Source organism: Penicillium daleae (genome assembly GCF_028827525.1).
Source record: "Penicillium daleae strain IBT 16125 chromosome Unknown utg000007l_segment0_segment0, whole genome shotgun sequence".
In the NCBI taxonomy this organism is placed as follows: Eukaryota; Fungi; Ascomycota; class Eurotiomycetes; order Eurotiales; family Aspergillaceae; genus Penicillium; species Penicillium daleae.
In genome coordinates this window covers 3,243,272-3,255,727 of record NW_026623155.1, presented here as the reverse complement: position 1 = coordinate 3,255,727, position 12,456 = coordinate 3,243,272, and the positions used below count along the sequence as shown (strand labels likewise).

The 12,456-nt window shown below is 52.2% G+C and overlaps 6 protein-coding genes across 6 annotated transcripts; 2 read left to right on the top strand and 4 right to left on the bottom strand.

The window, feature by feature from the left end:
• Window positions 1-492: 492 nt before the first annotated feature.
• Window positions 493-1,977, bottom strand: N7458_008347 (uncharacterized protein; the record flags this gene model as incomplete). Its single annotated transcript, XM_056911729.1, has 1 exon — window positions 493-1,977. One exon carries the CDS (start codon window positions 1,975-1,977, stop codon window positions 493-495), a length of 1,485 nt encoding a protein of 494 aa, XP_056764555.1.
• Window positions 1,978-2,202: 225 nt separating this feature from the next.
• Window positions 2,203-3,056, bottom strand: N7458_008346 (F1F0 ATP synthase subunit delta; the record flags this gene model as incomplete). The annotated part of the gene is made up of 6 exons (XM_056911728.1): window positions 2,203-2,235; window positions 2,297-2,386; window positions 2,454-2,542; window positions 2,620-2,750; window positions 2,826-2,848; window positions 2,925-3,056. 6 exons carry the CDS (start codon window positions 3,054-3,056, stop codon window positions 2,203-2,205), a joined length of 498 nt encoding a protein of 165 aa, XP_056764554.1.
• A 682-nt stretch (window positions 3,057-3,738) lies between these two features.
• Window positions 3,739-4,583, top strand: N7458_008345 (60S ribosomal protein eL29; the record flags this gene model as incomplete). Its single annotated transcript, XM_056911727.1, has 3 exons — window positions 3,739-3,766; window positions 3,837-4,402; window positions 4,496-4,583. 3 exons carry the CDS (start codon window positions 3,739-3,741, stop codon window positions 4,529-4,531), a joined length of 630 nt encoding a protein of 209 aa, XP_056764553.1. The 3' UTR covers window positions 4,532-4,583.
• Window positions 4,584-5,176: 593 nt separating this feature from the next.
• On the bottom strand, window positions 5,177-6,787 carry N7458_008344 (uncharacterized protein; the record flags this gene model as incomplete). Its single annotated transcript, XM_056911726.1, has 2 exons — window positions 5,177-6,408; window positions 6,529-6,787. 2 exons carry the CDS (start codon window positions 6,785-6,787, stop codon window positions 5,177-5,179), a joined length of 1,491 nt encoding a protein of 496 aa, XP_056764552.1.
• A 363-nt stretch (window positions 6,788-7,150) lies between these two features.
• On the bottom strand, window positions 7,151-8,532 carry N7458_008343 (NCBP3 domain-containing protein; the record flags this gene model as incomplete). The annotated part of the gene is made up of 2 exons (XM_056911725.1): window positions 7,151-8,380; window positions 8,461-8,532. The coding sequence occupies 2 exons, from the start codon at window positions 8,530-8,532 to the stop codon at window positions 7,151-7,153; spliced, it is 1,302 nt and encodes a 433-aa protein (XP_056764551.1).
• A 1,276-nt stretch (window positions 8,533-9,808) lies between these two features.
• N7458_008342 (putative glycosyl hydrolase) lies at window positions 9,809-11,884 on the top strand (the record flags this gene model as incomplete). The annotated part of the gene is made up of 2 exons (XM_056911724.1): window positions 9,809-10,691; window positions 10,773-11,884. The coding sequence occupies 2 exons, from the start codon at window positions 9,809-9,811 to the stop codon at window positions 11,882-11,884; spliced, it is 1,995 nt and encodes a 664-aa protein (XP_056764550.1).
• Between the last annotated feature and the right edge of the window lie 572 nt (window positions 11,885-12,456).

Genomic DNA, 12,456 nt, shown 5'->3' with positions numbered 1-12,456 from the left:
ATGTCGGCCAATAGAAAGCATGGGGCTAAAGATGAAGAGGTACCTTGCTGGAAATCTAGCAGAGAGAAAGATGATCATCGACTATAGCAAGCTTGGAAATGTGCAGCCCCGAAATAATATCGATGGGCTACGACAAAGCATGATACAGGAGATTTGGGTTTGATAATTGTGAGTAATTGATTATGGGTATTACTTTCAAATAACACGAATCGAACAATGCGACAGAAAAAGTTGATGCCAGAACCGATGGCAGTTGGTACCCACCTCCACGAACGATAATAATGTATACAACAGTCCGAGTACCAAAACTTGTAAACAAAGTATAAGCTCGTGATTCATGAAACACAAGCATGAAAAGTTCAGATAAGATGCTTGACAGACTTCGTGATACAAATCGGCAACTCAGTTGCAGAATCAGTCACAATAACGATACTCGGCTCATAAAGGAAAACTGCCACTCATTCAGATCGTCGAAGAGACTTCTTAGGCCTGTCATGACACGGGAGAAGTCACTGGCTCAACGGCGTGACGCACTTGCGCCCTTGGGTCCAGTCCCAGGCCACCAGGGTCACTTCCCGGTCTGCGCCCCGGCCGGCCGAACTTGGCCAAAAAGGCAAGGAAAAATGCAATGACCACGGACCAGAACATTTTTTCCAGGTAGAGGAGAATTGTACCAAGCCGCGAGGTCTTGGCCCTTTTCACGACGGAAAATGTGGCCATAGGGATGCGTGCAACGAAGGCAGGCAAGACCAGGTAGGTATGAAATACCAAATCCTCAGACTCTGGGCGATCCCCAGCATGCTCCACCTCCTCTCCTTCATGGCCTGTGGTGGGGCAAGGAAATGGCGTGGAGGTCATTTCGACTTGGAATGCACTTCCGTTCATACTCAGAGCTGGCTGTTGTCCAGGATGCCGAACCCGATAGATCGAAAGAGAGAGTCCCACAAGATCAGAAACCCGGGCATTTGGTGTGCCAACGTTGACGTCTGTCGGGCCATTGGCAACATCCTTCACTTTCATAGGGACATTGTGTTCAACAGTCTCCTGGCTCGGATTGGTCTCACTTGTCGGACCTCCGGGATCTCCTTGATGGCCCGGCAAAGACAAAAGAGATGAGGACGGGACATCAGGTTGTCCATCCAGAAGTCGGACCTTTGATACCTTTGGCGGGCTACGATAGGGTGAGACACGGTGGACAAGAGCACGACTTGAGCCTCTCCACTTCTTGTAATGCTTGAACTGGCGGTGAGAAGGTGAAGTGGAAGCAAGGTAGTCAACCTTTCGCTCCACCATAGGGACGGAATAGCCAGCACGAGCTGGGTGCGGCTTTGGAGAAGGTCGCACGCAAGGCACATGTAGATGGCTGTCATCGATTTTCTCAGCGGAACCTGTGCGAGTAGTTTGAGCGATGTCGTTTGAAGGGATGATGCTAGAAGAGGCGCGGGGCTCATCATCGGCTGAGAATCGGCGTCTCTGGGCTTTGATTCCGCTATCTGCATCGTCGTCAACGTATGTCATGTGTCCCTCTGATTTTCCGTCGAACCATTCGAAAGCCAAAGACTGAATTTGCGGCGCGGAGCTGGTACGCATCCCACGGGGCTCAACAGGTCGAGCTGAATCTTCAGGGCTCTCACAACAGCTGGTTGTGGCCGGTGTATTTCGTGGGTTCACAGGTTCGGCGAAGCCATCCAGCGAGTGACAATTGTCCATGGCGACGTCCAATTCTAGTCGAGGATATGGCTTGCCGATGCCTCGAGCGTAAGTCGGTTCATGAGACGTGTCAGACACGAACTGGACTCGATTATTCATTTTGGTTTCAGCGATTCCTTTGCAGTCCAGTGGCTGATCATCAGGCTGCAGCGCGTTATCGAATGCGACGATGGATGCGAATGAGAAGGCGAGCGGATCGTTTGCAAGAGTATCAGTCATGGTTAGGCGCGTATCGATACTTCCCAAAGGAGCCCTCATGGAACTCATGATCGAGCATGGAGCGTAGCAGAGAAAACTGGGAAGGGGGAGTTTGAGTAGTAAAAGGTAAAAGTAGGAGAAAGGGAAGGTCGGGTTGGCAAGCGCGGAAGGCGCCACTGCGGACCCTTCGTCTACCGAAGAAACACAAAAACGGAAGGAGCGATCAACAAAAGAGAATTGCTGTAATTCTACACGTTCAAGGTAGGGGGGAAACGATCAAGTGGTTATGTACATCTATTTGACATGGGCCTGCAGGGTCTCCAGAACCTATTCAAAGGCAAGTTAGTAGGGCGATTCGAAATTGGAACATCAAGCATCATCATCATACCTCAAGCTCAATCTTGGCCTCGGCAATGTCCTGCTCGCTGCCGCTGCCGCTGGCAATCTTCTGGGCCTCAGCAATCTGGGCGCGGATAGCCTGTAACGAAGAAGTTAGATGGATATCAATCCCGGGGGTATCATCGTAAATGTTGATCGGAACATACGTCGGCGCTGAAGTCTTCCAGGGGGTAACCCTCGACGGCGTTGATGCTCAGCTGGGAGTCGGGCTGGACAACGGCGAAACCGCCAGACACTGCCATTGGGAAGGAATTGTTAGCTGCATCGTTCCATTGCATCTTGATTCGGTCGGCGGAGGTAGGTCGGACGTACGGAAGTACTGCTTGGTGGCACCACCCTCCTCAACAATCTCAACGATACCGGGCTTCAGCTGCTCAATGGAGGGAACGTGGTTGGCGAGGACACCCATCTCACCGGAGGCAGCGGGGATGTTGACCTGGGTACTGTAGTCGCGCAAGGTTCGTCAGTAATTTTTTCAGGGAGCGGCGAGGGCGGACACGACAGAGAAGGAAACGCACACGCCGGTGGAGCGGTAGATGGTCTATGAGAGATCACAAGAGTCAGTCTGGGAGCCATGAAGCTAAGGGGATATTGATCTCGAGATCGGTTCAACACACCTGGTGAGGCAGAGTCAGGGACAGCTTGATCTTGTCGTTGACGGCCTCGGCATATCCACGGCGCTGGACAGGGGCGCTGAAGAGGGAGGGACGAGCCCTCAAGGCAGAGCGAGCGAAGCGGAAGGAGTTCATTTTGCAATGGTTGGGAGAATGCAAAGGCCGGACGTATCCCTCTTGAATGTTGCGTTGCAAAGGTCGAAGTCGGACGGCCGGTTGTTCCCTAGCGGCTCAGGTCACGTGGATCGGACCACCCAGCATCAACAGTTGCGGGCAGACAACTACATACCTAACATGAGCTAGACAAGAGTCGAGCGGATACTGTTATAGATATGAAAATGTAAATTTCTGAATAGTCTCAATCTTTTGCTCCGATACTCTCGGTCTTTGAGCTTTTTCTCTATATTAAAGTAAAGTAATTGAACAACTTGCGTTCTATGGTAGCCGGGTTGTCATTTGGAGGAATGGAAACTCAAATGATGGGTTGTAAGACGCTGAGCGGATTAGATAGTCTCATTTCATCCACCCCGGACATGTATATATTACCTCCTGGAGTAGTCAGAGGATGGTTGTCGATTGATCCTCATCGAGATGAGTATATACGCTACTCCAGTCACGTGACGTATTTGCTAATTTCAAGATCACGTGATGAGAAAATCACCGGAGTCACCATGAATGCTGAACAAGGGCATATCCTATACTGTATTGTACGATTGCGCTAAAGGGGTTATTCTGCTGGTAATATTGATCTAGAATAACCATTCTAACCATAAATGTATGACAATTCTCTACATTGTAAAAGCTCAGGTACGGGGACATGGCGTCCGTGCACCACTCCTGCGGCGGTAAGCGAAATCCCACACAAAAGGGAAAAAGCCCTAGCCGAACCCATCCACTTGGGCTCGACTTCGACAGCACTCCTCCTCTTTCACCATCCCGTCCACGTTAATCGACAACACCCGTCAAGATGGCCAGTACGTTCCCCGAGTTCGTCGGCGTCTCTCTCGGCGAGCGCCAAATCTCTCGAAATTCCTTTTCGCCCGACCACTGACATTCTGTGCGCTTTACAGAGTCCAAGAACGCGTCCCAGCACCACCGCAGCCAGAAGGCTCACCGTAACGGGTGCGTATCCCTTATCGCATGTCCAATACTTGCAGCATCATGATTTTGCCCCTCGAGTCGACAACGATCCCGCCCGGGAAGGAGAGTTTGGAGCGGAAAGGCTGGAGTGGAATTTGGGTGTGACAAGATGGACAACTTGGAGCCTCTTTCTTCGACTTCAGCAATGGCTTTCGACTCTCCTTCTCAATCCGTTCACGGCTATCGAACCACTACGACTATATTCCAGACCAGCACTGACATTGGTTCTATCATACAGTATCAAGAAGCCCAAGACCAACCGTTACCCCTCCCTCAATGGTGTTGACCCCAAGTTCCGCCGCAACCACCGTCACGCCCTGCACGGCACCGCCAAGGCCCTGGTACGTTGATATCCACCACCACCAACAACAACAACCCATCTACACCAGCCACATACCGAATACCAGTCAGACGGTAACTAACAAATGAAACAGAAGGAGCGCAAGGAGGGCAAGCGTGAGGTCGCATAAACGTGGACAGAATCGAAAAGAAAAATCATGGGAGGAGGAAATCTCGGACGCGCAAGGAACCGGAGAACATAAACGTCATGTGCGATGAACCAAGATCAGACAGTGCCGCTGTCTTAGTCGAATAGGCCTGGTTTCTGCTTATTCCTTACGCGGTATATCCATCTGGGGTTGTTTGATACACAGAAATCAACAGGCTTAATTCGATATCCACGCAGCAGTGTCGATCCCAAGTGGGAGAGACACTTTCTTTCTTTCGTTTTGTCCTTTGCTCATTGCAATTTTCAGTGGATGCATGCTATTGCTTGGCTTTGCTTTGCATGTCATTGCTCTTTTGCCCATGCACCACCCTCGAATCTTGATTTCGAGTCCCCTTTTCCCAGGTCTTTCGATCTACCCCCGGCATATGTGTGTACAGCAACGTGCTCTTTTTATGCGCGCCTGCTGAAGGATTTTTTCAACGTGCCAAGAACAAACCCTGCCCTCTTCATATATCTACTGCTCTCTCGTCTTTCAATGGCGAGCAAGTTGATCGATGGAGGGCAACACCTCGTAAACAGTAGAAGCCTTTGATGGACTCATTATCCAGACGACGAGTACCATGAGCCAGCAATGGTATCATATGATTTTGCTATTAGAATCTGAATCTCATACTTTCCATACAATCAACCGTTTATCAAATCCACCACTAATCACCCATTCCTCCCTCACATCTTTGCCGTCGTTGCGCACATCAACGTATCCGGCCCAGATAGTCCGCACCTTACACCCGGGTTCATGGCCTTCTTTCAACATGGCAACCACGTTCCCAGTCTTAATCTCGATACCTCTCACCACACCATCATCCCCATTCACCCAGACACCAGACCCATCAGGCCGCCAAGCCACCTGCGGCGTCGAATAAGATGTCTGAGGAGCAAATGTATTCGCCTGTATCAGGATCGCAGCGTCTTCCCGGTTCTGCAAGGCCAGTGCTTCCATGGCCTGTGACGCTTGCGTAACGGCCGCATCCGAAGCAGACGGATTGGACTCATCGGAGGAAGCGGTCGACGGGAAAAGTAGGCGCACGATGATCACCTTCATGTGTGGTTCTGAGGATGTCGCCACAGCAAGTAGACCTGGGTCGAGAGGGCTGAGAGCCATGTGAGACGGTGAGAAAGCCACCCAGGCATTAGAGTGAGGCGCCAGGTTCTGCTGCCCAAGGAGACGACATTCAGGTGGTGAGCTTGGAACATTGTCGCCTTCCGTGTGATATGGGCCATTCTCCAGGCTTGTGTCCACCTTGTAATAATAGATAGAACTCGAGTCGCGGCGTGAAACAAGGAGTAGCAGCTCGCCCGTGTCGACGTGGCGTACAAATAGCACAGACTCCGGGTTTGTAGTCAATTTGATGCGTGCAACGGGGGCATTAAGCATAGGTGCTGGAACCTGGCTCCCATGGTAGATAGTGAGTCGGTATAACAAGACAGTCGCGTCCCAACCAGCGGTAGCAACCCAGAAGGTCGTTTCAAGACCCGCATCGTCCGCTTCCTCGTGTACAACGACCTTGACGGCGTACTTTGCGTAGTCTTTCCTGCTTTGCAAGATCCTCGCGCCTCGCTGGAGGAGCAGATGCCCCGACATATTGGTCATCAGAATGTATCGGCCTCGGAGAATTGGCGCGAATGAGAGTACAGGCGAGTCAGACAGGCCCGAGAATGAAGTGATGGCTTCATTTTGGGATACAGTCTCAAGCACATGCATCTGCTTGTCGGCACCCGTGGAAAAAATGCATGGCCGTGCTGATGCAGGGTCATGGCCAGGGCTATACCAATACTCTACTGACGCTGCCAGTAGGTTTGATGATGTTGGGGTAGAAATAATAGTCGGTTTGGACGGTGCTAATCTAATGTCAGCATCAATCTACACGAAGACGGTGATGGCACCTCGTAACAAAAGCAAGGCTGAAGACTAGCCCAAGCCTCGATGCAGACACGACGAGTCAACAACAACGATCTTACCCGGAAGCTGCCAAAAGGAAATTTCTCCGCTTTCATTTCCAAGTCGCTCAAAGTTGACACTGTGGTCATACGCCCTCTTTTCTTCCAGCAAGCTTTGGATCGTCAAGTTGTGAGTGTTATCGCCAGAAGCCTGCCCCGCGTCCGGGGGAAGACCCGCCTCGCGAATAAAAGCTTGCAAAGTCTCGGAGTAGGCATTTGTCCGTAGAAATCGAGCGACGATGGCATTTGCGAGATCGTCTATCTGGGCGGAGGATACCATGGTCGATGGTTGGGGTAGCTTAGCCAGCTCAGCGATGGGAGAGGTGGAGTGGCGATAATGCGGCAACATCGATGAGCCATCTAGGTAGGCGGGCCTTTCGTACATACAGGTCAACACGATGACACGACGCTGGAGGCAGACTTATGATGAACTAGTACTAAATGGATATTTGGATAGATTTTTCATATACATAATAATTAATTTGATTTGTAAAAGAGCAGAGTCTGTTGATATGCGATTTCCACCGAAAAACATCCATCGTAACGCCGTTTCAAGATGCTATCCGTCTGTTCCGGGATGAAAAGAATTGAAAAAGAAAGAAAGTAATAGTAGTCAAATTTCCACCGTCATCAAGCCTTCTCCTCAGCCGAACAAATCCTCGGCACGCTGGCGACGACCCCCGCGTCCCTCGAGCTTCTCGGAGAACAACTCTTTCCCGGAATTGTCCTTGAATGTGTTTGGGAATAGCTCGCGAACAGACGATCCCCGGCCTTTAATCGACATGCCGCGCCCCGCGTTCCGCATCGCAGGGCCTTGATCTTCTGTACGGGAGATTTCCCCAGGAGTCGAGTCAGGGAAGAGCTCGACATTGCGATTTCGTTTATCGGAGCTACCATCAGCAAGTGGTACGGAAATCCTTCGACCTAAGAGATCGGGCGTCTCATCTGCGGCATCAAAGGCATCTGACCGACGGTGATTGCTGGGCTTGCTGGGGAACAGCTCTTTCTTCAGATAGCTGGAGGAAGGCTTATTGGGGAACAATTCACGAGCACCCGAGTCTGGGGTCGCAAACAGCTCCTTGCCCTGGTTTCGATCACGGCTATGTGGTGATCGCTCACGGAACTTCCTGCGAGTATCAACATGGTCTGCGTCATCGAGTGTGTCTCGGCCAGGGGAGGCACTGCGGTTGCGAAGGCGCCCGGACGAGCGCTCATCATTAGGGAACAACTCTCTAGTACCACGCCCTCTTCGGTCCCCTCCGCGTCCACGGTCGGATTCGGAATAGCCGTCGCCGCCCTCGGGCTGATCGTCGTACATATTGGCATCAAAGCGGTCGTCATGGTCACGGTCCCTACGCCGGCGCAGTTCCCGATCATCGAATCGACGTCGCTGATAGTCCCCATCGCTCAAATCACCGCCGCGTCGTCGGTCAGAAATCTCTTGTCGCAGGCGCTCGCGGGGGTCGTGTTCGGGGTGCATAAGGTAGAAACGACTCTTCTCATGGGCACGCGGCTGCTTCCTATCTGTCTTGACGGCGGATCGTACTTGCAGGACGGAGTCGGGATGAGTTGAGAGAAGCTTGGCTGACCGTAGGCGCAGCGGTGGCAGGGTGGACGCGCCATCACCCTCTTCCTCGGTGACCTGTGTCAGAGCTGCGAGAGCCTGGAGGCCCACCTCGGTGGAAGAGTATACGACGTTGACGGATGTATCGTCGATCCATTCCACACGAGAGGGCACCTCATTTGCGAAATGTGTGGTGGCGAATTGCTTGATATCGTCGGTGGTCAATTCATCGACCCCGCGAACGTGGACTTTTTCGTACAGGGCCTCCTCGGTGAGGGGATCGACCAGGTCTTCTGGTGGCGCCGTGTCCTGTTCAGAGACGATCACATCTGTGATCAGCAATCGCATCACTCCAGAGGTGCGTGGATCTGAATCGCTTCATGACTCACGGTTATAATGGGCTGGGGCGGCTGCTCAAGCTCCGGCTCTGGACCCAGGTCGAGATCCATATCCATGTCCATGCTGGCGTTTGTGGTGGGGATTCCGGTCCCCTTTCACCCTCACTGTCGCGATTTTTCCGAAGGAGCACCGGATGAGTTGTCAAGTGGATAGTGGTGAGTGGTAAAGGGTGAAGATTGAATCAGAGGAGCCATAGATGGTCGTTGGCGAGGGAGAAAAGGCCGGCGAGAGCTTCCCGCGTGGTGCCCTTTTGGGCTTAGCGCGTGTGGGGGACGAACGAGTTCCAACGATCTTTCATCTGGTCGCGATGAACATATCCGATATTCAGCTAAACTGTTCGCTTTCAGGTCGTACAATAATAAATTGTTTCCGTCATCTATTAGTTTAGTCAATGCTTTATCATCTTCGTGGTCAATGGCTGTTTCTAACACATCCACCAGTTGCTCAGTCCGAACGGCTAGTCCGGGCTGAGCATGAGCAGGCTGGAGCTACAAGCTACCGTGGCCTTGACTTGGCCTTGGGGGTTGTGATCTTTTTAGGAATCCAACTTGATTAGATGATTAAGGCAAACCTGAGTATTTGTATTGACTTGTCTCATGAAGAGGGTCGACTGCTATCAGACTACTGTAGCAATCTGTGCGACGGATCCTCTCGGACCTCTACTGACTCCATCGTCACCAATCCGGACATGTAAGATCCTCTTTGAGGATAGTTGGGCGATATTCTCCGTCCTTTTGTCGGTCATCAAATGAAACAAGACCTACTGTACATGTCGATATGTTGGTCAGAAGAGCCTCATGTTGCGGGGGGCGTGACCCCAAAAGCTTGACGTCAACTCAAGCAACGGAATTACCAATTTACCGAGCGCAGGCAACGTTAACAATTCCATTGTTCTTCCGCGAGCAATATTTTGGCCACTATCGTCTTGTTCCCTTTGAGATTGCTCCGATATTTTCACTGTCCGCGATCGTCAACTCCCCCATCAAAGAAAGGCGGAGCGGGGCCGCATCCTTTCAGGAAATCTCCTGTGGAGGCTATTCATAACCCTCCGCCCCCGCAGCGAAATTGCTATCTCAGGAAGACCGTTGAAGCCCCCGAATCTTTCATTCGCAGATCTTCGGACAATGTGGATCGTCCAGTCTGCGATGGTCCAGGCTCCGGAGTTGCAGGGGAGAGGGGTTGTCAGGCAGCGTCATTGGACCAGACCCTAGCAATGTCTGTCTGAACGAGGCAACGCCTCCTCGTCACCCTTGAACCCCTCATCAAGCCAGACTATACCCTCTTGAACTCATCTCGGATTTAAAACTCTATATAGATTGATCAGAGACTGCTGAAAAGATGCTGTACGCCGACAACGACAAGCTTGTCTTCCGGTTTGACGACCACCTCCTCTGGATCGAACCCTGGGGTGAAAATGCATTCCGTGTGCGAGCGACCAAGCTGGCCACCATGCCCACCGAGGGCTGGGCTCTGGAATCCAAGCCAGACAGTTCGTCTGTCACGATCAAAACACCCGCCGGGGAAGATGCAAGCATCTCCAATGGCAAGATTCGGGCGACGGTCTCCCAGCGTGGCAAGGTGATCATCTACGACCACACGGGCAAAAAGCTCCTCGAGGAATATGCCCGACACCGACAAGACCCTCACGATCCCAAATGCAGTGCTCTCCGGATCGAGGCGCGCGAGCTACGGCCTATTCTCGGCGGTGACTATCATCTCACGCTACGACTTGAGTCTCTCGATCCCAAGGAGAAGATCTTTGGGATGGGACAGTATCAGCAGCCATATCTCAATCTCAAAGGCGCGGATTTAGAGCTAGCTCATCGAAATTCGCAGGCTAGCGTACCTTTTGCGGTGTCTTCGCGCGGATATGGCTTTCTTTGGAATAACCCCGGCATTGGGCGAGCCACCCTAGGCATTAACGTGATGAGCTTCGAGGCATATTCGACTCGTGCGCTAGATTACTGGGTTGTAGCGGGTGACTCGCCTGCAGATATTGAAGAGGCCTATGCTAAAGTGACTGGATACGTTCCAATGATGCCCGAGTATGGCCTCGGGTTCTGGCAGTGTAAGCTCCGATATTGGAATCAGGAGCAGTTACTCAATGTAGCCAGAGAGTATCGACGGCGCGAAGTTCCGCTTGATCTTATCGTTATTGATTTCTTCCATTGGAAACATCAAGGAGAGTGGAGTTTCGATCCTGAGTTCTGGCCTGATCCAGGTAAGCCATAGTTTATACCTGCTTCAAAACTTCAACGTTGTTGGTCACGCAGCTTGCTCACACACGTTACTTCCCCCTCAGACGCCATGATCAAAGAGCTGAAGGAGCTCAAGGTAGAACTCATGGTCTCCATCTGGCCGACGGTCGAGAACGCCTCAGAGAACTTCCCTGAAATGCTCGAACGTGGACTCTTGATCCGACATGACCGTGGCCTAAGAGTCGCGATGCAATGCGACGGCGACATCACTCATTTCGACGCAACCAACCCCGAAGCCCGGCAATTTGTCTGGAACAAGGCGAAGAAAAACTACTACGACCGCGGAATCAAGGTATTCTGGCTCGATGAGGCTGAACCCGAGTACTCGATCTATGACTTTGATATCTTCCGCTACCATGCTGGTAGTAACCTACAGATAGGCAATATCTACCCAAAGGAATATGCACGCGGGTTCTACGAAGGGATGCAAGCCGAGGGTCAGACGAATATTGTCAACTTGCTTCGCTGTGCGTGGGCGGGTAGCCAGAAATATGGCGCGCTCGTCTGGAGCGGAGATATTGCATCCTCGTGGGACTCGTTCCGAAATCAACTTGCCGCAGGGTTGAACATGGGTATTGCCGGTATCCCTTGGTGGACCACCGATATTGGTGGATTCCACGGCGGTAATCCGGACGACCCAGCTTTCCGTGAGTTGTTCACTCGTTGGTTCCAATGGGGAACCTTCTGCCCTGTGATGCGGCTGCATGGAGATCGAGAACCCAAGCCCGAGGGCCAACCGACCGCCAGCGGCTCGAACAACGAGATCTGGTCATATGGTGAGGAGGTTTATGAGGTTTGCAAGAAATTCATCGGTATTCGAGAGGAGCTGCGCGAGTATACGCGGGGCTTGATGCGAGAAGCGCACGAGAAGGGCACACCGGTGATGCGAACCTTGTTCTATGAGTTCCCGCAAGACTCAAAGGCGTGGGATGTCGAGACGGCGTATATGTTTGGCTCTCGATATCTGGTGGCCCCCGTCCTGGATGCTGGTCAGCGCACGCTCAAAGTCTACTTGCCAGCGGGTGCAATGTGGACGCTCTGGAGCAAGGTGAGTATTCCCCAAGGGGCCATCCCGAAGATCTATCAGGGTGGGAAGGAGGTGGAAGTGGATTGTCCGATTGAGACAATGCCCGTTTTCTACCGCGTGAATACCTGAGGGGCGAGATGAACCGGGCATATCCATGCACCGTGATGTATGTATCTCGATTTAACGAGCACTCCCACGCGGATTTCATTACGAGTGTCTGGTAATTCAATTCACCTTGTTTACAACAGAGCCGTAATCCAAAGTAATGATATGACGGCTACAATCCCGTTACGTGACGACTAGTCCACACTCAGGTGCAGCAACATGCAGCTCTCAGGCCCCGGTTGCCCAGAACTCCACGCATCCAGCCATCACCACTCAAGAGACGAGCAATTCTCATCTATCCTCCACCGGGGCTCCTCAGTAAATGCAATGGGCAAAATAGCTCCTCATCAGCCAGCCGTCCGAGCCGAGACACTGGGTCAAACGATGAAATCAGAGCACATAGCCGAGCTGAGACACCTCCTGGCATCCCGCCTTCACACCATCGGCAGCTCTTCCGGAGATCGAGGACCCATCTATGGTCGGGGTAGCGGTGCGAGCAGGGCGATGAATCGTCTGCGTCAGGGCTGATCAGCCGGAGATCAGCCAAGGAACACGATCCCACCAGTGTGCGTGCAGCGTGCCTGGGGGTAGAAACC